Genomic DNA, 24,857 nt, shown 5'->3' with positions numbered 1-24,857 from the left:
ATTATTATTATTAATGTTTTGATTACATAAGGAAGGACAAAACTAAAGTTTGGCTTAATATGAAGAGTTCATTTTAGATGAATCCACCTCCAAACCTTAATATGTATTATTAGAGGTTGTTTTAGCAAGCATTTAAATATTTTTAGTATAATTTCATTTTTAATATTATATTAGTTTTTTTTTATTTTATCTAAGTGTGATTTATCGTTTACTTAAAATCAATGGCTAAAGTATAAAATAAGGAGTCAATTAATCCCTCTTTTATAAATTTTTTTTTTGTGCAGATATATTTATCCACATTGATTTCTTATAAATTTAATTATTGAACTATCTTTTCAATAAATTTAAAATTAGTTTAAATGAAAAATAATATTTTGTGCATTTAAAAATTTATTTACTTTTAAAATTTAACCGTAATTTTTTAATAATTAACTTTATTAAGAAATTTAATAATATTTTATTATTTATTTTTTATATGTTAATTCTATTTTTTTTAATTTACTACTATTTAAAATATAAAATATATGATGAAATCTATTTATTAAATAGGTAAATCCCATTGTTAAGCTAGTATTCTCTCCCTTTGTTAACATTGGTCCCATCTGATTACAAATTATATAATTTTCTCTTTTGATTGCTATTTTCTGGTGCATATTTTTAAAATTCTAATTAACATAATTACCTAAATCTTTTTCATAAAATATATAATCTAATCGCAATTACTAAAATTTTCTTTTGGATTTTAACATCCATATAGTTGAAGTGATATGTATTGATGGGTTTATCTACTTGAATAGGGGTGTAAATGAACCGAGCCGAGCTGAGCTTTGAATAGTTCAACCTCAACTCGTTATATTTTTTTTCAAGCTTGAGCTCGGCTCGTTACATATATATTAAACTCGAGCTTGACTTGTATCAAATTCATTTATAAACTAAACTCAAGCTCGAATTCGAGCTCGACTCAAGTTCGTTAATATTATTATATTAAAATAAAATTTAATTTAAATAAAAGTAAATTAAAAATTAAATTAATTATACTTAAAATATATTTAATCTTAATTAAAATAAATTTAAAATAAAAAAAATACTAAGGAGCCCATTTGACCCCCACATGTTGGCTTGCTAGCCAACCAAAAAAAGGCATTTAAGTTGGGGTTGGGGGTGAGTGGCTTCCCTTAAAACCCGCCCATCCCTTTCTATCCGGTGTGGGACAAGTCCCACGTCACATTTTTGTTTTTTTGTTTTGTTTTTTTTAATTTATCAACTTTTATTTTAAAATTTTAACTTACTTTTATTTTATATAAATTATTTACTACAATAAAAGCATAATGACACAATATAATATGCAATTAAAATTTTATCATATTTATTATTACATTTATAAATTTTTAAGATTTAAATTTGATTAAAAATTATATTTACATTATACATATGCTTAATTTAATTTTATGGCTCTTTAACTAAATTTAATAGTATTATGATTTAATTAAAAAGATTACCATATGATATAAATTCAAGATATTATATGATATCAATATATTAATTATAAATATAATCAACTCAATTACATGTGTATATATATTCACACATAATCTAATCTTATGATATCTAACTAAACTCAATAGTATTATGATTTAGTTAAAAAGATTACTATATAATATAGATGCAATATATTATATGACATCAATATATTAATGACAATTATAATAAACCCAATTACATAAATGTACACACACACACACACATATATATATATATGCACACACACATAATTTAATTTCACAGCTATTAACTAAACTTAATTGTATTATGATTTAAATTTAACATATTAATAATTTAATTTTTAGGGAATAAGTAGATAATATTAAGTAGGAAAATATTTAGGAGAGAGAAATTTTTAAAAGATGCATAAAGAGAAAGTGTTTAGAGAGAGAGAAGAATAATAATAATGGATAAATAATTTAGTATTAAAATTGAATATTAATCTTTTAAAAGTTTAAAGTTCACGTAAAAAGAAACTAATCAAGAGATTGTAAGTGAGATTACATATAGAAAGAAAGTACTAATAATTGTTAGATATATTAATATCAATTTTGAAACTTAATATTAATCTTTTAAAAGTTTAAAATTTTAATAGAGAAGGAAGAAAGGGAGAGAGATGTGCTTCATGTTTCAAATCACACTAATGTTAAAAGTATGTAATTTTAATTTCTTTAGTAATTTAATCTAGATAAAATAGTTTACAACAATTTTTATGTATTTATTATCTAATATTCTAAATTTATTCTCATATAAAAATTAACTTATTTTTTAAAAAATAAATCTAAAGCATAAATAACTATATAATTATAAATATATTTTATATATTGTTTATATCATATTTTTAAAGAATATATTATTTTAAAAATAATTATAAACAAAATAAATATATTTATAATATTATAAAATTATAATAATTAACATAAATGTTTTTTAAACAAACCTATAAACAGCTCGCGAGCCTGTTCAACGAGCCAATTCGCAAACCTGTTCAACGAGCCAGCTCGCGAGCCTGTTCAAGGAGCCAACTCGCAAACCTATTCAACGAGTCAGCTCGTGAATTTATAAACAAGCCGCGCTCGAACTCGAGCTTGAGTTGAATACCGCTTAGCTCGAGCTCGAACTCGAGCTTGAGTTGAATACTGCTTAGCTCGTGCTTAGCTTGAGCTCGGCTCGTTTATTAAACAAACTTAAAATTCGAGTTCGAGTTCAGCTCATTTAGAAATTGCGGAGATTTTATCGAGCCGAACCTCGAGTAGCTCACGAGTGGCTTGGTTTATTTACACCCCTATACTTAAACGTATTTTGATTGATTCATTTTTTTTAAACATTAACGATATTATAGGAAAAATAAAAGTAAAATTTCTTCTTAAGTAAAAGTTTTATAAACATATTGAATTGATTGTGAATAATTTCAAAATAATTTTTATTTATTAATATATATAAGATATCAAATATGAGAATTGTTGTACAATGAATTCAATAACGAAGCTAATTTGTAAATAAAAGAGTTCATATGGTCTTCATTTAACTCCAAACATAATGTAAGCTCAACTTCAGATGATTAGGACTTCTATTTAAGTGGCTTTTTTTTTTTCAATTGACTTAAGCCTTACAAATCTGGAAATGACTCCAGTACTGTCTAACAGTAACCAAATTCAAATGTTATCTGTAGAATACTCAATGTCAAAAGTTCTGAGACGAAGGATTTCATTTTGGCTCATCTTTGAAGTTCCAACTTCAATGGTGGAGTAAGATGATTCAGCTGGCAAGTACTCTGTCTCTTGGCTACTTTGGCGATGATCCCAGGAACTTCGATTCAACTTTCTCAACCTGCCTAGCTCCTCAGCAACTTCTTTCATGGTTGGCCTTTGAATCCCACTACTACGCAGGCATTGTTTTGCAAGCTCTGCACAAACTTCAATTTCTTCCATTTCATTTTCACTAGCTACATTGAAACGAAGTATCCGATGCAGAGTGTGATTTTCTAGTGATGACAGAAAATATTGAATGATGTTCCTCTTGTCCCCAGTTTTCCTACTGGAGTTTGGTTTCTCTCCTGTTAAAAGCTCGACAAGAACAACCCCGAAGCTATATACATCACTCTTTTCTGTTAAATTACCTGTCATAAGATACTCTGGATCTAGGTAGCCAATAGTACCTTGTATTTTTGTTGCCATAGTAGATTGACCTGGGGAAATTAGCACTGAAGCTCCGAAATCAGATACCTTTGCAGTGTAACTATCATCTAAGAGTATGTTCGATGACTTCACATCTCCGTGAATAATTGGAGGATCTGCTAAAGAATGCAAGTAGTCAAGTGCTAGGGCAGACTCTGCTGCAATCCTCAAGCGATTTTTCCAGTTTGCTAATATCTGAGACCTCTTGTGATGAATATGGTCGAAAAGGGTTCCATTTGAAATGAATTCGTAAACTAACAATGGAACTTTGGTCTCCAAACACAGGCCTATGATCTTGACAACATTTTTATGGTTTACCTGCGAAACAATGCCAATTTCTTGTTGAAACTCCTGATTTAGTAGAGTTTTGCCCAAGTCTTTCCACTTCTTTACTGCAACCTGAGTATTATCGGCCAAAAATCCTCGGTAAACATATCCAAAACCCCCTTCTCCAAGAAGGTGACTTGCATCAAAGTTCTTGGTAGCCTTTACTAAGTCTGCTTCGCTGAAGATTCTTACTCGTTGATGCTTCAACAACATGCCTCCATTTTCCAGAAAATTTCTCTCCTTTCTTCGCCTTTTGTAGATAATGATGATCAAGAAAGCAATAACCATAATCAACAAAATTGCTCCAATAACTGTAATGAACAGAATAAAAGAACGATCAAAACCATTTAGACATTTAGAGTAACAAAGCTATGATGGCTGCAAAAACAGGGTGACGAACAAAGTACCTGCAGCAATTGTTGTAACGCGAAATCCTCGACAAGCAACTTTACCATCGCCAAGCATCCCGAGAGGGCAGCGGCAAGTATAAGCCCCAAAAGTATTCTTGCAAGTGCCATCACATTTGTACTTATCTGGTTCTTTGCACTCATCGATGTCTGTTGTTAGATGAGAAGGAATTAGAACATAAATAATCCAGAAAGGAGAAGAAATTATGAGGTTGTTGATTAGTTACCTTGGCATCCTTGTGGGAGATAGGGATTTCCTGTGAATCCATCATTGCATAGACAACGATATCCCTGGCCATTAACCGAGTATAAGCATTTAGAATTATCACCACAGGCATATCCATTGGGGTTTGAACTTGATCGAGCTACTTCACATGTTTCCTCTCTTACCACCCATTCAATCACAACATCTGAAGTTACAAAATTTTCAGTTGCAGAAGAATATGGATTATAAGAAAGCTGCAGACTAGAAACATTGTAAGTCCTTTCATCTGATAGAAAGGCAAAGTCACAAGGATTGAACTGCAAAACTCTGCTGTGTTTTGTTGAACTCGAAAGACTAATATTTAGTGTTTTGAGACTCTTTGGTATTGAAGTCTGACAGCACCCAAAACCTGAGCAAGATCCCTGTAAAGTCATGTCCGTTTCACACCAAGATAAACAGCCACTACCGAAAGTCTCTGTTGCATCTTCCATGAGGGCTAAGGTATCACACCCAACAACAGTTAGCTTGTTACGAGAATCCGAGAACCTGAACAGGCCATTTCCCAAGCTGATGGACTGACTGAAGCTTGCGAACAACCCTCTATTGTTGTAGCAGTTATATGCTGCATAAATTTTGACAGAGATTGTGCCTTCCTCCACTGAAATATGGTGAATAGGCATGTTTTCGCCAAAAAATAGTTGAGGAGGATTGTAAGTAGAATTGCAAATAAACATGAATTCAGAGTTGTTTAAGGCACATCTAGGATAACTGATCTCAGATGTGAAGTTGATCCCGAATGGGTATGGAACATGAACATTCCCGCACGTGTCAGGACAACCAGAGACTGCATCTGGTGAACCTGTAGCTGTTAGTGAAGATGTGAATGACAAAAACACAAGCCAGAAAGACAACATTAGGTTGTTTTTCTTTTGGCTTTTCGTTTGGCTTGCTCAGGTTTCAATAATTTTTATAATCCAATCACAAAGATTATAAACGATTTTGATAAAGAAATTCAGGTCCAAACAAGTAATTTCCATGACCAAGTAATTTCTGCCAGCTGCTATTTTAAGAAATGAAAAAATTGAAATTTTAGTACAAGTAACATATGAGTTCTTGGGGCCCATCTAAAATTCTACAGGTTCAATCTTATACTTACATTAGCTATTAATTTTTTTTTTGGCAGGCCTTTGATGTTTGTCCAGATTTCGCTTTCAAAGTTCAAATCAACCGAAGAACATTTTTTTTTTTCTTCAAATGCATTTCATTAAACCATCAACCAGAAACATTCAACATGTCTTTTGCTAGAAGTTTTACAAGTTGTGCTGGAGGATTAGAAATCCAGCCAGGCAATAAAGTACCGTTCCTAACTGCACATGCTATCCAACTGGCACATTCATTAGCAGATCGAGGAACAAAACTGATAGACACATTGACCAAACATGACAGAAGCCTCTTTTGATTTTGGATAATGGCAGCCACCTCCCATGGAATTAGATCAGGGAGTGAGGATAAAAGCGACTTGATCTGGAGAGAATCAATTTCCACCAAACAGCTTCCTAGATGCCTGTTAGCAGCAAACTTAATTGCTGCCTGAAGGCCAATTCCTTCTGCCACAAGAGGAGAAAAACGTCGAAATTTTGCTGCAAATCCATCAATAATAAATCCTCCAAAATTTCGAATCAAGAAACCATAACCAGCTTCAGAAGTTACAAAATTAAATGAAGCATCTACATTAATTTTAAACGTACCCTGAACTGGGGGAGACCATACTTCTTCAACCCGAGCCCTTGAAGAATCAACCATAGCCAACGAATGAAGTTGTGGAAGAGCAAGATGACGCAGTTCATCTACCCCATTCTGAGCTTTTCAAAGTGTTACCATCGGGTTAGGGGGAATATCATTAAAAATGGCATCATTACGAGTTTTGTAAAAGAACTAAGAAATTTTGGAATAAGAATTCTGATATTTATTGCCTCAGAAATCAAAGATATATATAAAGTATCAGAATCATACAACAAAAGGTAAGAAAAGGTATGTACACAAAAATTCCTAAACAAATGCCCTAAATAAATGCAAAATAAGTGGCAGCTAACAGCTGCCTTTCCAATACTCCCCTCAAGTTGGAGCATGGAGATCTCGAATGCCCAGCTTGCGAAGAAGAAAGTCAAAATAATCATTTATCAACGCCTTTGTGAAGATATCTGCAGGTTACATTGAACTATGTACATAATCTGTTCGAATGTTACCATTCAATATCTCATCATGGATAAAATGACAGTCCACTTCAATATGCTAGGTACGTTCATGATAGACAGGATTAACAGCTATATGCAGAGCTGCCTAACTATCACAATGCTTTTTAGTCTTCCACGAGATAGGGGATTCACCCAAAAGAACAAAATAACCGGTCAAAGACTGTCTCGTCAAAGGACAGCTAGCCCAATCAGAATCACAGTAAGCAGACAATTTGAGATCACAATTGGCATGTAGTAGTATACCCTGGCTTGGATTTCCTTTCAAATAATGCACAACTCTAACAGCTGCCTCCCAACGAGCTTTCTTCGGTTGTTGCATGAACTGAGCAAGAATATGCACACAATAAGAGAACTCGGGCCGAGTTATTGTTAGATAAATAAGCCGTCCCACCAGACGCCTATACTGAGCAGGGTCATCCACATCATCACTCTTGATAAGGGCCAGCTTGTGATTTTGTTCAAGAGGAGTTTTAGTCGACTTGCAACCCAGTAATCCAACTTCTGAAATTACATACAACGCATACTTACATTGACACAAGAAAATACCATTCGAGTTTCTGGCTACTTCAATCCCTAAGAAAAATTTCAGCTTCCCCAAGTCTTTCATATGAAAGCAACGACTCAAATAATTCTTGAATTTTTGTATAGCGGAAATATCATTGCTGGAGATAATAAGGTCATCCACATAAATAAGCACATTCAATTGAATAGTCCCAGATTGAAAAATGAACAAAGAGTAATCTGAATATGATTGCTGAAACTCATAAGCTTTCAGAGATGCAACCAATTTCACAAACCAACATCTTGGTGCTTGCCGCAAACCAACATCTAGGTGCTTGCCGCAAACCGTATAGAGATTTCTGGAGTTTACAAACCTTCCCTGGTGATTGAGAAGCAAATCCAGGCGGCATCTTCATGTAAACCTCTTCCTCCAAGTCACCATGTAAGAAAGCATTTTGGACATCCATCTGATGGAGTTCCCAATTCTTTGTAGCCGCAACGGCAAGAAAGGTGCGCACAATAACCATTTTTGCTGTAGGAGCAAAAGTCTCCTGATAATCTATGCCTTCAACTTGATTATTTCCCAATATCACTAACCGCGCCTTGTATCGTTCAACGCTTCCATTAGAATTGTATTTAATTTTGTATACCCACTTGCTTCCTATTGCTTTTTTCCAAATGGCAGATTTTCAACTGTCCATGTACCATTATCCTCCAAAGCCTGTATTTCTTTTCTCATAGCCGCTCTCCACCGTTCATCCTTAATTGCTTCTGCATAAGAGCTTGGTTCATGTCCTGTAGTAATGGCTGCCAAAATACATAGGTGTTGTGTAGAGAATTTATCATAACCCACATAATGTGCTATAGAGTAAGGCGTACCTAAGGAATCAAATTGGGAAGGTGAGCATACCGAGGGGCTTGTTTTGATGGCGTTTGTCACATAATCCTTCAAAGGAACACTAGGTTGCTTGGCCCTTTGTCCCCTACCTAGTTGCTCTTCAACAACTTCACCTCTATCCACTTCCTCACTGTTTTCATGGATCAATTCTTTTGTTTCAGGATTCACCTCACTTTCTCTACCTACACTTTCATCGTGCTCCTTTCCCAAGTTGTTCTCTAAACCATCAACTTCATCACCCAACTCCTCAACTCCATTTTTAATGAGTTCATCACCCATTGTTTTCTCATTTACATATGGAAATTCTGTTTCAGTAAATACCACGTCTCTTGATACAAATTATTCTTTATTTTCCAAATCATACATTCTCCATCCCTTCTTTTCAAATGGATACCCAACAAAAACACACCTACGACTTCTATTACCAAATTTATCTTTATCCCGATTCAGATTATGCGCATAGCACAAACAACCGAAAACCCGAACGTGTTTGTAAGAAGTTATTTTCCCAAAGAGCATCTCATATGGGGTTTTACCACTTAATAACATAGATGGAGTCCTATTAATCAAATACCCGGCTGCAAGTACACATTCTCCCTAAAATTCTATGGGTAAATTTGCTTGGAAATGCAAGGCTCTTGTCACATTAAGAATATGGCGATGTTTTCTTTACACTCGGCCATTTTGTTGAGGTGTTCCTACACAGGAAGTCTGATGCAACATCCCTTGTTCATCAAAATATTCTTTCAAGCACATAAATTCACTTCCATTATCACTTCTGACAATTTTCACATTTTTTTCAAATTGGCGTTTAACCATCACAACAAATTTCTTAAGAACACAAGCTACTTCTTGTTTTCCATTCAGCAAATATATCCAAATAGCACGAGAGTAATCATCAACAATTGTTAAGAAGTAAATTGCTCCACAAGAAGTTGGGACTCTATAAGCTCCCCACAAATCACAATGTATCAATTCAAAATAACCATCAGCTTTATTGTCACTAGAAAAGAAAATATCTCTTATTTGCTTTGCTCTAAAACAAACTTCACAAGTTTTATTAGTTTTCCTATCTATGCTACCAGCTTCTGGAATTAACTCTACCACCTTATAAGAAGGATGACCCATTCTCTTATGCCAAAGTTCAAAAGACCCAACATCAGTTACCTTGCAAGCATGTACCAATGTCACTCCCTTGAGAAAGTACAGCCCCTCGCATTGCTCACCCACTCCAATCAGGTTCCTCGAATTTAGGTTCTGTATAGCACAAATTTTGTTAGTGAGTTGAATAACCAAATTTAAATCGTTAAGTAGTTGTGATACAGAGATCAGATTGCAATTCAAATTTAGCACATAAAGGACTCATTACAATTTCAAGTCTCCTCCAAGCAGCACAGTTCCTTCTTTCACCACCAAGGTCTTTCTCCATTAGGTAACCCAACTGAGCATGGCACAATGTCACGCAATTCACTCAAAAATTCCAACGTTCCTGTCATATGATGGGAAGCTCCTGTGTCAATAATCCAAATAAATATCCTCTGCGTACCTGTCAGCCTCTCATTGCCACCATTCTAACAAGAATTCAACATGCCCAGCAAAGCAGCCCACTGCTCTTCATTTAATCCACTAAGACCCTTTCGATCTGAATCTATCACAATTCCACGCCCACCATCAACTCTAGTTGCTTGTGTGGCGTTGGCACGAGTAACTCCTCCCTTGCTACGTCTTGCTCTATTGCCACGCTTTTGACCATCTCCTAGTCCAGCAGAAGTTCCACGTGGTCTATTACCCCACCATTCTGGATAACCTATCAGCTGGAAACAACTTTCAGCATCATGTCCCTCTTGGTTGCAATTAGAACAAATTGAGGATTTGTCTTTATCCCTTCCTGAATTTTGACTACCTGCTCGAATTGCAAAACTCATAGGATTGCCTCTTTCTTCCTTGGTTCGTGTCATAGTTCACACCCACTCTTGCTGAATAATCATAGCATAGGCACGATTCAAATTGGGCAAGGGTTCAGTGCTCAAAATATTAGAGCACACTGTTCTGTATCCTTCTTCATCCAAGCCCATCAAAAACTGATGAACTCTCTCTTCTTCACGCTTTCTTTCCAATTCAATGGTAAGATTGCATCTGCAGCCTGCACAGATACACATTGGTATCTGATCATAGTTGTTTATTTCATCCCATAACGTTTTGAGTCTTCCGAAATAGGACACGAATGGTTGACCTTCCTGCCTACAATTCACCAGATCCAATCTCAGTTGCTGCATTCGTGGACCATTCCCAATCGAGAACCTCTGTTTAATATCCTCCCACAGATCCTTTACATTCTCCATGTGAGAGATGGTCGAGCGAAGCGTCGGTTCAATGGTGTTAAACACCCAAGAAACCAGCATAGAGTTAATTGTCCACCAATCTTCGAGTTCTAGTGAGTTATTTGCTGGTTGCTTGACAGATCCATCAATAAAACCATATTTCTTTTTGGTCCGTAATGCAGTCCGCATAGCTCGCGCCCATTTTTCATAATTCTCACCCTTCAACTGAACTTGGGTAATCAAGTTGCTTGGGTTGTCATTCGAATTCAGTGTGTAAGAACTAGAAGTTTTCTTCCCTGATCCAGAACTCTCATTTTTCTTTTCATCAGCCATGGCTCTAATACCATGTAAAAGAACTAAGAAATTTTCGAATAAGAATTCTGATCTTTATTGCCCCAGAAATCAAAGATATATATAAAAAATTACAGCTAACAAATAGGTTCCTAATTAAGCTAAACTACCAAAATTGTATCAGAATCATACAACAAAAGGTAAGAACAGATACGTACACAAAAATTCCTAAACAAATGCCCTAAATAAATGCAAAATAAGTGGCAGCTAACAGCTACCTTTCTAATAAGTTTTCCAAATGTTCCATAAAAAGCTGCTAAAGACAATGCCCTTTTATCACTGCAGTAAAACATATCCTGAACAGATTGCTATCGCACTGCAAAAGACTCAAAACCTTCTTCCCTTGGTCTGAATCCTAAATTCGAACCAAACCACACTGCCTTGGCATGGTCACAGAAGAATATCAAATGTTCCAGAGATTTATCAGCATTAAAACATAAAGGGCAAATTGTAGAGTCGGTAAACTTCCTTCTAAACAAAATTACCATTATTGCCAAGGAATCTGCACATGCTTTCCAAATGAACGCTCTGATTTTTTGAGGTATTTTCAACGACTATATACCCTTCTAGATTTTATTACTAAAAGATCCGAAAATCATTGGCAATCCTTGCTGACTTGTCTCTTGGGCTTGTTTCAACTTAAAATAAACTGCTTTGACAGATGGCTTGCCTGTTTTGGCAAAGTGCCAAATTCTCTTAGGTTCATAACGTGATGATCCCAGAGGAATTTTACTAAGTTCTTGACACCCTTGGAGGGAAAAAAAAGCCATCAGGATTTGCTCATCCCATTGATTAGTACCATGTTTAATCAAGTCTGCCACATAAATAATTGGGCAGCCAATAGGAGGAGAACTAGATACCTTGAAACCTGGTAAGGTAGGAATCCAAGGTTCTGACCAAGCATTCAGGAAGTATGATCCCTTGACATTCCAACGCAGACCAGGTAAAAGAGCTCGCCTTCTTTCAAGGAGGCTTTTCCATCCCCGCGACGACTTATAACCTCTATCAGCTCCCAAAAAATCTGAGAATGAAAAATAAATACCTTTTATAATTCTTGCCCATATCGACTCTAGATATTGGATAAGTCTCTGTGCTTGTTTAGCCAGCAAAGAGTTATTGAACAGGGCCAAATCCTTAAAACCCATTCCCCCAACGTTTTTACTCTAGGACAATTTCTTCCAGGATTGCCAATGAATATTGGCCTTATCAAAAGAATGTCTCCACCAAAATCTAGCAGCTAACTGATGGATCTCATTGATAATAGAAGCTGGCAGCTTGAACACAGACATCACATTCGGCAGAATGGCTTGAGCAACCGCTTTGATTAGAATTTCTTTACCGGCTAGAGACAACATTTTACACTTCCATCCTTTCAATTTGTTGAGCACCCTGTCCGCAGGGCTTGGAGTTTGGACCGACCCCAAGAGATAGGAAGACCCAGATATTTGCACAGCATACCCAAGTTGAAAATTTGAAGAATCCCAGCAATTTGATTCTAAACCAGTAGTGTGGTATTTCTACTGAAAGTGATACCAGACTTATTAACATAGGGCCTGTTTGGCACTGCTATTGCATTTCTGTTGAAAAAATCATTTTTTTTAAATATACTAATTAGAGAGTGTTAAAAAATAATTAAAAATTAAATTTGATCAGTTTTAGTAATAAGAATACTAAAATAACAAAACAGCTTTTTCCAAACTGCTTTTCTCAACAGCATTTAAAATTGTACTTTTATTCAGAAAAGTAGTTTTAGGCTCTGAAACTCAATGTCAAACAGGGACATAAGCAACTTAAGAACTACTTCTTCACTTTCAATAAATTAACATAATATAAGCGTAAATTATTTTTTAATTTTTGAATTATCTCTTAATTAATACATTATCTTAATTACTACATTTATTCCTCTATTTTAAAACTCAATAATTTCATCCTTAAATTTTAATTCCGTCACACAAAACATCCTCCTGACCATAAAATCTGTTAAAGTCAATGGTTTGGAGTTGGTAAAAGGAAAGAGAAAAAAAAATTATAATCCAAAAACACCATTAAAGCATAACTTTGTTCCTCACCCATCTCAACAGAAGTAGAGAAACCCTAGGTGTATTTCTTGGTTAGGACATAGGAGCATCAATTATTCCAGAAAATCCTATCTTTGCATCTCATCCCTACTAACATGCAACATCAACTCTCGCTATACTTTGCACAGACTCTGACTTTGAATACCCAAATCTGAATCACTCCATTGACCACTGTTTGATCATCCATCCACATCCATACTTCCGTAGCTGAGGAGGACCTTATTAAACTAGAGCAGAAGCAATTATAACAGTAATAGTGAAAACAAGAATTAGAAGAGAAAATAATAGAACAGAAAAGAAAGCTGTAGTTGTCAGGTTCAACTCTAAGAAGGATCAGTTGGCTTCGATTCACCCCTATGATCTCTATGGTTTCGTGAACTTTCTTTGTTCTTGTCTCGCCATCTTTCTGTTTCTTCTTTTATTTGAGAAGAGAAAAAAAAATCCCAAATCAAAGGAGAAGAGGTGAACAAGTCCCAAATTGATGCGATTATGCATTTCCAGACCCAAATCGAAGCCCATTCAATGGTTTATTGGTGAGTCAAAAGTAAAATCCAGAAGGAGAAAAGGATTATAAATGGAATTCTATAGCAACAAAGATTTATTTGAAGGAGAATTTCACTAAGAGAAATGTAATGGCAATGAGTTTTTTACATACTTTGTCAATGGGAGGTATAAGGGCATATGGATTGATTAGAGATATGATGGATATGGCAAGTTTACTTGGGCTTGCGATGGGTATTCCTAGGCTGAAATCATGCTATAGAAGGAAGTAGGTGATGGTATTGAGGGACTTTTATACTAGTATTTTTTATGGATCTAGATAGAGTGGATTGAAATTATGCTATGACAAGTCTAGGGCTGGTATCCCAATCTGTGTGATATTTCTTGAGAAATTTGCAAAATGTTTTGATTGTGCTGGCTATGATTTTCTACCTATTTCATAAGTGAAATTTGTGCGAATAAATCTTTGCAAACATTTTTATGGAGATAATATTCCACTGAATTAAATTTTATTTGTCACACCTTATCCCTTGTAAGGCACGATATGTTTCCGTAGCATACCTAATGAATTACTGAACTGCACCTACCGATAACCCATTAGTTATGCTACAAAGGATTTTAAAACAAACCATAGCTTTTTATCTTATCAATTCTTTTGCGGAAAACTGCATGAGAATAGTTAAAATTCCATGTAAACATTCATTGGAAATAATGATAGACTAAATATTGTAAAAGTTACATTTTCATCAGTCTCAAAGTAAAATACAAAATAGATATAAACTCAAAATGTGACAGCAATGCAATGCTTTTAAATACAAACTGCTCAATGTCCTTACATCCATATATATAGGTACAAAATACATCCAAAGGAATCACAAGGGTATACCAAACGTAAATACCCACAAACAATACCAAAATGCTACTTTCAAGTCTCTCACTTGGCAGCCTTCTCCTTTCCCTTACCTGCGACAGCATAAAGAAGCTATCGCTGAGTATATCATTGAGTGGTGCACAACTAATAACTTCAAAACTTAAGGTAAAATACAATTTGTCAAAGCATAATAAATCACATTTTTCTTAAGCATGAAAACTTCACAATAGTTCTAAGTACATAAAGGCCATTTATTGGAATAACATTTCAAATGAGAAATCACACTTCATAAATCACAATTCACAAAGCATTAGTGTTGCCAACATCAACACACAGTTTAAGCCATGACACAAAATTTCACGATCAGTGCCGTGTTGTACACCACGACAAAGCAATCTCAATCTCACTAACCGTTATTAATGAGGGAAGGGCTAGCTAGTTAATGAGTACTCATGTAGTCTTACCCCACTAACCGTTATTAATGGAAAACATAATCAATATCAATTATCAACCCCAAGTAGCCATTACTACTGGGGAGTTCTGAAAGGGACTGTCATGCTAACTGTGGTTTCAAAATAGTTTCCAAAAGTTTCCCACTCAACAATCACATTTATAAACCAATAAACACATTTAAATTCATCATAATATCCATATAAAGGTGGCAACATCCAAATTTCTTAAATGCAAAAGGAAAACCATATTTCAGTTAAAGTAAACTTGTTCAAAGCAAACTCATTCAATTTAACACATTCCAAGCAATTTACAAGTTTAAAAACAAAGAAAAGTTTAGTTCTGCAGAAACCTTCAATAATTCTCCTTCCTTGTTACCTACTTCTCCTTGTCCGTTCTAACTTCTTTTTCTACTAAAAATACACAAATAGAATACCTCATTACCAATCTCAATTGCTACCAAGAACTCATTACATGCATGTCTAATGCATCCCAAGTTAGCTTTGAAAATTTTAGAATATTTTGGTTTTGGGACAGCTTGGTGCCCCAATCTTTGAACCCAATTTTTACCTAGTTTCGATCATAATTTGGTGAGGTATTCTTCATGAAAATTGTTCATTTAGGTCTTAACTTTATTTTCCTTTTTGAATCACCTAATTCGGAGCTATGTAGCTCAAGTTATGACCAAAATATGATTACCGTTCATGTTACTATTCATCCTGCAGATTCAGTTCTGGTAGATTTATCGATCCAACTTCGTTCAGAAATTTGATCAAGTTAAGTCCATAATTTGGTCTAATGTTCTTCATACAAAATGTTCAACTATCTCTTAGGTTTCCATCGGTTCAAGAATCGCCTAAATCAGAGTTTTTTAGAGAGAGTTATGGCCATGCAAAGTTTACTATTCATATGGTAAATCTGTAGTTCTGCAGATTCAGTGATTCAACTTTGCTTAGCAATTTGATTGGGTTAAGTCCATAATTTAGCCTCAAGTTCTGCATATGAAATGTTCTACTATGTCTTAGGTTTCCATCGGTTCAAGAATCTCCTAAATCAGAGTTTTCTACAGAGAGTTATGGCCATGCAAATTTTACTGTTCATATGGTAAATCTGCAGTTTTGCAGATTTAGTGATTCAATTTTGCTCAGCAATTTTATTGGGTTAAGTCCATAATTTAGCCTCAAGTTCTTCATATGAAATGTTCTACTATGTCTTAGGTTTCCATCGATTTAAGAATTGCCTAAATCGGAGTTTTCTAGAGAGAGTTATGGCCATGCAAAATTTACTGTTCATATGGTCAAATTCTGCAGGTTCCAGAATTTTGTCTCTAAGTTCAAGGCTCATTTCGGATAGCTTAAGGTCATTTTCGGGGTAGGGTATATTCATGAAAATTTTAGCCCTATGTCTTAAGTTTCATTTCCAGTTGGTTTCACACCAATTGAAGTTGTGTAGATCAATTTATGGGCTGTCAAACACACTGAACTCAGTGTGCAAATTCTGCCTTAGGTTCAAAATTTTCATTTCTTCAATTATTCCCACTAACCAACCTCAATTCACATTTAATTCACCCAAAATGACTATAATTTAGCATTGACACATCAATGGCACTTCCTAGCACAAATCCCATAATTTTCAAACACCAAAGTTTGCAATTTTCCTTAATCCTACCATTTCATTACCTCCATTCATCAACCCAGTGTCAATTCAAACTAAATAAACCTCAAATGACCGTAATTTAATACTACACACCAATTTCACTCTCTAGAACCAAAACTCTAATTTTCCCATGAACTCTAATCTCTAATAATTAAATTTATATACATTTCATGCAATTTCCTTGCCCCAATCATGTATACTACAACTAAGCTTAATCTCATTATAAATTTCATTCAAAGACATCAAATCCTAACTTTTCTCTAATTTGGCCAAAACCCTAGTTTTGATTCCATGCATGTTTTCTTTCATTTTCTTATGAAATTTCATGCTTTCTCATGTAAATTCATCACACCCAAACTTGATTCAAAGCATATTTGGTTAATGAAGCATGAAAGAGAGAGCTTACCTCACTTGACGATTTTCCCACTTCCAATCTCTTCCAAATCTTGCTCTTCTTGTTTTTAATCTCTCAATCAAAGATCTCTTTGATGTTTTCTTTTAGTGGGCTATGGAATTTATGAAGGGAATTGAAGTGAATTAAGACTTGGAAGGGAAAACAATGGTGGAAGAAGATTGGAGAAGAAGAGAAAAGAAAAGAGAGGGAGAGGGAAGATGGGTGGTGGCATGGAAGAAGGGAAAGAAGGAGATTTGTCTTCTTTTATACTTATTTATTCATTTTTAATTAAATAATTAAGCTTAATTGTCAAAAGCCAATAAGTCATTAATTTTAATTAGGTAAAAAAAGGAATTTAAATTCTAGATTTTTGCCTATTTTATTTTCTTTCCACTTTTACTCTAATTTTTCCGTCAATATTTCTTCATAATTCAATATTTTATTTTATTTAATTAAATCGATATTTTGGTTAAAAATCAACTCTTAAAGTGAATTGACCAAAATGCCCCTTATCGGCTCATAATCCCTCTTTTACAATATACCCAGTGAGTCCTTATATTTTTGGGTCACTTGAATTTTTATTGTGTCCATTTCAATTAATTTTCTATTTATTTTTGGTCCTCAAGGTGTCTTTGAATAGTACTAGTCACGGATAAAAAATGGTACTATTCATAACTCGGAGGTTCGGGGTGTTACAATTCTCCCCTCCTTAAAAATAAATTGTGTCCTCGAAATTTACCTGGTTTCATTCTCTAAATAGCTGTGGGTGCTGTCTGCTCATGTCCTCCTCACGCTCCCATGTAGCCTCCTGGCCTGAATGATGGTTCCTTAGCACTTTCACTAGAGGTATTTGCTTGTGCCTCAGCTCTTCACCTCATGTGCCAAGATCTTTATGGACTCTTTGTCATATATCAGGTCTGGATTCACCTCAATCTCCTTTACTGGCAAAATGTGAGAGGGGTCTGATCTGTACCTCCTCAACATGGAGACATGGAAGACATTGTGAATCTTTTCGAACTCCGAAGGCAATACAAGTCTATATGCCAATGGACCCACTCTTTCTAGAACCTTATACGGCCCAATAAAGTGAGGACTTAGTTTCCCCTTTCTACCAAACCTCATGATCCTCTTCCATGGGGAAACTTTCAAGAACACCATGTCACCCATACTGTATCGAATATCTCTTCTCTTTAGGTCAATGTAGGACTTCTGTCTATCCGTTGCAACTTTGAGTCTGTCTCTAATGAGCTTAACCTTTTCTTCCGTCTGCTACACTAATTCTGAGCCAATCAACTTCCTCTTGCCCACTTCATCCAAACAAAAGGGAGTTCTACACTTTCTGCCATAAAGTGCTTCGTATGGAGGCATCCCGATGCTTGACTGATAACTGTTATTGTTGGCAAATTCAATTAAGGCAAGTGTGTGTCCTAACTCCCTTTAAACTCAATCACACAAGCCCGGAGCATATCCTCCAAAATCTGGATGATCCTTTCAGATTGGCTGTCTGTCTGTGGATGGAATGCTATACTGAAGTTCAATCTAGTTTCTAGAGCTTTTTGGAGACTACCCCAGAATCTAGAAGTGAACCTTGGGTCTCTATCCGACACAATAGACACTGGCACTCCATGTAACCGCACCACATCATCAATGTACATTTTGGCCAATCTTTCCAGGCTGTAATCCATCCTCACTGGCAAAAAGTGTGCAGACTTGGTCAATCTATCAACAATAACCCAAACTGCATCATGATTCTTTTGTGTACATGGAAGTCCTGTCACGAAATCCATGGTGATTCTTTCCCATTTCCACTCAGGAATTGGCAACGGCTGTAGCAACCCTGTAGGCACTTGGTGTTCTGCCTTTACTTGTTGATAAGTTAGGCATTTGACAACATTTTCTGCAATGTCTTTCTTCATTCCTCTTCGCTAATAGTGCTCTTTCACACTTCTGTACATTTTGGTTCCACCAGGGTGCATTGCAAATGTTGAATCATATGCTTCCTTTAAAATGGTCTGCCTCAGTTCAACATTCTCAGAAATGCATATTCTTCCCTTATATAATAACAAGCCCTCATCATTTACTGATAATTCTGGTTTTTTGCCATCCCGAGCCTCTTCCATCAACTTCACATACTTATCATCCTTCTGTGCAACTGCTTTAATTTGTTCTGCTAGCATTGGCTTCACTTGCCAAGTAGCTACTATTTGCCCATCTTTATTAATCTCCAAATTAGCATGCAATGCCCTTAATTCGTGCACCATGGATAAAGGAGAAACCCTCAAACCAGCATAGTCTTGCGTCTTAAAGCATCAGCTACAACATTTGCCTTTCTAGGCTGATAGTCTATCAAGCAATCATAATCTTTTATCAGCTCTAACCATCTCTTCTGCCTCAAATTTAACTCCTTCTGTGTGCCCAAGTATTTGTGTATATATAACATCTCTCTCCATACAAGTAATGTCTCCAGATCTTCAAGGCAAAGACAATGGCTACCAGCTCCAAGTCATGCGTGGGATAATTCCTCTCATGCGATTTAAGCTGGCGTGAAGCATAGGCAATGACATTTCTATCTTACATCAACACACAGCCTAATCCGTTATGAGAAGCATCACTATATATGGTATACTCCTTACCCAAAGTGGGCAAGGTTAAGAGTGGAGCTTCAGTTAAATGCCTCTTTAACTTATCAAAACTTTCCTGGCACCGATCAGTCCACTGAAATTTTACATCCTTCCTAAGTAGCTTGGTCAGTGGAGATGTTAGCATGGAGAATCCCTTCACAAACCTTCGGTAATACCCAGCTAAACCAAGGAAACTCTGAACTTCTGTGACATTTCTAGGTGGCTTCCAATTAAGAATGGCTTTTACTTTGCTAGGATCCAACTGGATACCTTATGTAGATACAATATGCCCTAAAAATGTAATCTCTTTTAGCCAAAACTCACATTCCGACAGTTTGGCATACAACTGCTTCTCCCTCAAAGTCTGTAGTACTATCCTCAAGTGCTTGTCGTGTTCCTCTGCATTCTTTGAGTACACCAAAATATCATCAATGAACACCACAACAAACTGGTCCAAATATGGACTGAAGATAGTGTTCATCAGGCTCATAAAAGCAGCTGGAGCATTAGTCAACATGAATGGCATTACCAAGAACTCATAGTGGCCATACCGAGTCCTAAAGGTAGTTTTAGGAATACTTTATTCCTGCAACCTCAACTGGTAGTAGCTCGATCTCAAGTCAATTTTGGAGAATACAGTTGCATCCTTCAACTAATCAAACAAATCATTGATCCGTGGCAGAGGATATCTATTCTTTATGGTCACCTAATTCAACTGTCTGTAGTCTATGGATAGGCGGAGACTACCATCCTTTTTCTTCACAAATAATACTGGTGCTCCCCAATGTGACACGCTAGGGTAGATGAAACTCTTATCTAACAATTCCTGCAATTGCACTTTCAACTCTTTCAACTCAGCAGGTGCCATCCTATAAGTAGTGATGGAGATCAGCTCCACACCAGGCATAGTCTCAATTTCAAACTGCACCTCTCTTTCCGGAGGCAATCCCGGCAATTCTTCCAGAAAAACATCCGGAAAACCCCATACCGTAGGAATATCTTTAAGATCTGGACTTCCCACTTGGGTGTCTATCACATGAGCTAGATAAGCTTCACATCCCTTTCTAATCATCTTTCTAGCAAGTGCAGCTGAAATGATGTTGGATGGCAATAACTGCCTCTCCCTGTGTATCACTACGTCTGCATACTCGGGAAGACCAAAAGTGACTGTCTTTAGTCTACAGTCGATCATGGTGTGATGCCTGGCTAACCAATCCATGCCCAAGATGATATCATAATCTCGAAAGGGCATTTCAATTAAGTCTGACCGGAATGTATGTCCTTGGATCATCAAAGGACAATCTTCATACAATTTGTTCACCCTAACCTCTTATCCTAAGGGACTAGTCACTAGCACATCATAATCCATTTTCAAGCAAAGAATGGCAACAAAACATGCAATACTGGCACTAGCATAAGAATGTGTAGAACCAGGGTCAAACAACACATATACATCTCTATCAAAGATGGAGAAAGTACCAGCCACAACATCTGATGTCTCAGCTTCCTCCCTCTAGTTCATGGTGTACACCTTGGCTGATGCACCACTCTGCTCTGGTTGGCTCACTGTGCCCTGGCTGGCAGAAGTTTTACCTCTACCCCTGCCTTGGCCTCTACTAGTTGTCTGTTGTCCTCTAGAAGCAGAACCTTGAAGAGATCCCTCAGTGGTGGTAGACGGCCCAAATCTGCGGGCACTAGTGCAATCTCTAGCAAAATGCCCACTTCCACCACAGTTGTAACAGGCTCCTATGGCCGTATAACATACTCCTCCATGAGTCCTGCCATAAGTCTCACAAGCGCGGGTAGGAAAGGAACCCCTAGATGTCTGCTGTCCGAATCTAAGTGGCCTCTGCCCTGAGAATCTTCCCCTACTAGATCCTCTGTTACTTGGTCCCCCAAAGCTCTTCCTCTTACCCGAATTATTACTTGGACTCTGACCTGTAGGCTTACTGCTCTTCTCTTTTTCAGTGATCACCTTCTTAGATGCTCCTTCCAGTTCTATCCTTTCCAATTCAAGGGCCTGTGATATTAACACAGAGAAGTTGTCATGTCGAAACCCAACCACTTGTAATCTCAAACTAGGCCTCAAACCGGCCTCAAACCGTTTGCATCTGTCTCCACTGGTAGTGAGTAGGCTTCCAGCATAGTGACTAAGGCAGGAAAAGTCTCTCTCATACTCGGCTATAGTCCTGTTCCCTTGCTTCAAACTGAGAAACTCCTGTAGCTTCATATATACATATGTGTCAGGAATATACTTCTGTTTAAATTCTCTGAGAAAGTCATCCCATGTCAACACAGGGGGCTCAACCAAACTATGAGGAATGGTCTTCCACCATTTATATGCATCTCCATGTAGTAGAGAGACCGAGTATTTGAACTTCAAATCATCGGTGCAGTGCAATTTCTTGAATACTCTCTCCATCCGTTCTAACCATTGCTCAGCTTCCAATGGGTCTATTGTACCCTTGAACTTTGTTGCCTCATACTTCATTAACTTATCATATTGTCTGGTTGGGGATGGTGGTTGCACTGGAGGTGCTTGTATAGGAGCTTGGACTAGTATATTGCTAGCCATTTGCTGAAATAATGCAGCCATCTGCTGAGCGAACTGAGCAGGAAACTGCATGGGTGGGACAGGTGCAGCTGACCCACTAGCATTCTGAGGAGCTGGGGCCTCCCCCTGTTCCTCAGCTGCTACTGATTGCTCTACTGTGTGATCCCCCTCTTCTATATTGAATCACAAAGAATTCTACTCCCTAGACAACCAACATAAGGAGATTTCCCTCCATTAGTCAATATTTATGATGTAATGCACTATATGTATCAATTAATGACAGTTGAGCAGTTGTACTTATCAAAAATTTTCAAACATGCAATTTCAAAACTTGTATAAAAACCAAAGCTCTGATACCACTAAAACATGTCACACCTTATCCCTTGTAAGGCACGACATGTTCCTGTAGCATAGCTAATGAATTACCGAACTCCACCTACTGATAACCCATTAGTTATGCTACAAAGGATTTTAAAACAAACCATAGCTTTTTATCTTATTAATTCTTTTACGAAAAACTGCATGAGAATTGTCGCAACGTGATTTGCGGTCGCCCGGACGATCACTCACCGAAGTGGGAAAGAGTGAGGAGTCGCCACTTTAATTTTGAGGGAAATTAAAGAAAACCATTTGTGAAAATAAATTAAGATAAACCACTTCTAAACAGAGATTCTAGGTTCGGGGTCCATAAACGGGTAGGGAAGGTGTTAGGCACCCCACCTCGTCCCTCAATGTGGGTAAGCAGATTTAACCATACACTCTTTTAAAATCGATAGTTAGGGGGGTTCGTATGGGGATGTTAATCCTTTTGATAAAAAGGAATATTCGATTTTTCACTAGTACGGATTACCCAGATACACAAGTAAATGAGACAGCCTTAGTGAATTGGTATTGTGTAGCGTTTTATTTTTTTTGGGGTTATTTTGCGTATGTGTTAAAGTTTGGTTTGAGAATCGGATAAGAACTCTCTTTCGAACCTCTTTTAGATATTCATTAAAATTCTGATTGGAGATCGGATAAGAACTCTCCTTCGATCTCTTTTAAATATTTATTAAAATTTTAAATTGAGACCGGATAAGAACTCTCCTCCTATCTCTATTAAATATTTATTAAAAATTTTGAATTGAGACCGGATAAGAACTCTCCTCCGATCTCTATTAAATATTTATTAAAAATTTCGAATTGAGACCGGATAAGAACTCTCCTCCGATCTCTTTTACATATTTATTAAAATTTGAATTGAGAATCGGATAAGAACCCTCATCCGATCTCTATTAAATATTTATTAAAATTTTGGGTGGAGAATCGGATAAGAACTCTCCTCCATCTCTATTAAATATTTATTAAAATTTTGAATTGAGACTGGATAAGAACTCTCCTCCGATCTCTTTTGCTTGAATGGGAGTCGGATAAGGACTTTTCCGACCTCTTAAAATCGTACATATCGTAAGAGCCTAAGACTAAGGGTTTTGACATTCGAGGATGCCGAGGACTAGAAAGTAGGTCCTTTTAACTCTTTCACACCTCGGGATTAGACAGGGGATACTAGACTGAACTTTACCGACCTCCTGAGCGGTCGCCTAGCCAATACCCTTTTAATACCCGATCTGTTCTATTGATTTAGCTAATTTTTATTTTACATTTGTGACATTTTCCCTATCGCTTTCTATGTTGACATAATACTTTACTGTTTTCCTGACTTGTTATCCAGACCTTCTATTATTTCAGAGAAACGCTTAAAACGCAGTTGCCTGCATTTTGTCTAGTTACTTTTACGCTATTCGGGACTGGAACTCCTGTATTAAGAAGTAATAAAGATTAACCAAAGAATAGGCTGATTAACAAAGAAGTAAACTCGAGAATGACCGTCTTCGTGTTTTTCTTACAATATGACCTTGGTGAAAATTACCGACATATAAAAAAATGAATGAAATACGTAAATAATGAAGAGCACTTGATAAAGCAGCAATATAAGTACTCACCTGTAAGGAGCCGAATCTACTAAACTAACTACGGGATCACAGAATGTGATAGGACTGCGGGTTGATAGCTGGAGGACTAAGGTTTGCCTTGAAATGAAAGATTCTTTACTAAGATTTCAAAGGACATGATGTGAGGCCCAGAAATTAAAGATAATTAAAACGGATGGCCGAGATCCCCTTCAGAGTACTTGTCCTTTCTCTCTTTTAATCTGACGGTCCCAAACCTTGTTGACCTGGGCGATCCGAGGGCTGGGAATAAAAGGCGCCGGCCTTGTCGTCTTCCTCTTTGATCCAAGGGCTCCTGACTCGTCCTTACAAGTGGGATCAATGGTGGAGATTGGGATGCACAGGACTGTCGTGACATACTCTGGCGCTTGTCAGTATTGTGGGCGATTCTCAAGCGTGCGATGGAGATCTCGCCTGCAACGCTTTAACTACCTCGGCTCTGATTCTGACGACAATTATTGGGATTTGTCTTATTCTCCTTGCCTTCCGACCTCTCCCCTTTTTCTGATCTTCTTAACACGCTCCTTTTTCGGTCTTTCATACCGGTCTCCCCTCTTCCGATCTCTATCATTCTGATCCTTCCCTTAATCAGGCCCGGTCCGGTCAAAGCATTAATTCCCCTCGATTCCCGAAGCGTCCGCTTCGTTTTCTACTTAGCAATAAATGCCTGATTTTCCCCTATATATACCCCTGACAGGAAAAACTTTCCTCATTCAATTTTCTCCTTTTTCCTCCTTACTTTCCTGTTCTAGCTGTTCCG

The 24,857-nt window shown here is 36.6% G+C and overlaps 2 protein-coding genes across 2 annotated transcripts; both read right to left on the bottom strand.

Annotated features, from left to right (window-relative positions):
* Positions 1–2,989: 2,989 nt before the first annotated feature.
* On the bottom strand, positions 2,990–5,740 carry LOC110665404 (wall-associated receptor kinase 2-like). The gene is made up of 3 exons (XM_021825494.2): positions 4,681–5,740; positions 4,454–4,603; positions 2,990–4,357 (listed from the first exon to the last, which is right to left on the bottom strand). The coding sequence occupies exons 1-3, from the start codon at positions 5,570–5,572 to the stop codon at positions 3,198–3,200; spliced, it is 2,202 nt and encodes a 733-aa protein (XP_021681186.2). The 5' UTR covers positions 5,573–5,740; the 3' UTR covers positions 2,990–3,197.
* Positions 5,741–5,930: 190 nt separating this feature from the next.
* On the bottom strand, positions 5,931–6,461 carry LOC131180638 (uncharacterized). Its single transcript, XM_058147986.1, has one exon. The coding sequence runs from the start codon at positions 6,459–6,461 to the stop codon at positions 5,931–5,933; it is 531 nt and encodes a 176-aa protein (XP_058003969.1).
* Positions 6,462–24,857: the final 18,396 nt, after the last annotated feature.

This window comes from Hevea brasiliensis, chromosome 6, assembly GCF_030052815.1.
Source record: "Hevea brasiliensis isolate MT/VB/25A 57/8 chromosome 6, ASM3005281v1, whole genome shotgun sequence".
NCBI lineage: Eukaryota > Viridiplantae > Streptophyta > Magnoliopsida > Malpighiales > Euphorbiaceae > Hevea > Hevea brasiliensis.
The sequence above is the reverse complement of the archived record's forward strand: the minus strand, read 5'-3'. Positions and strand labels throughout refer to the sequence as shown.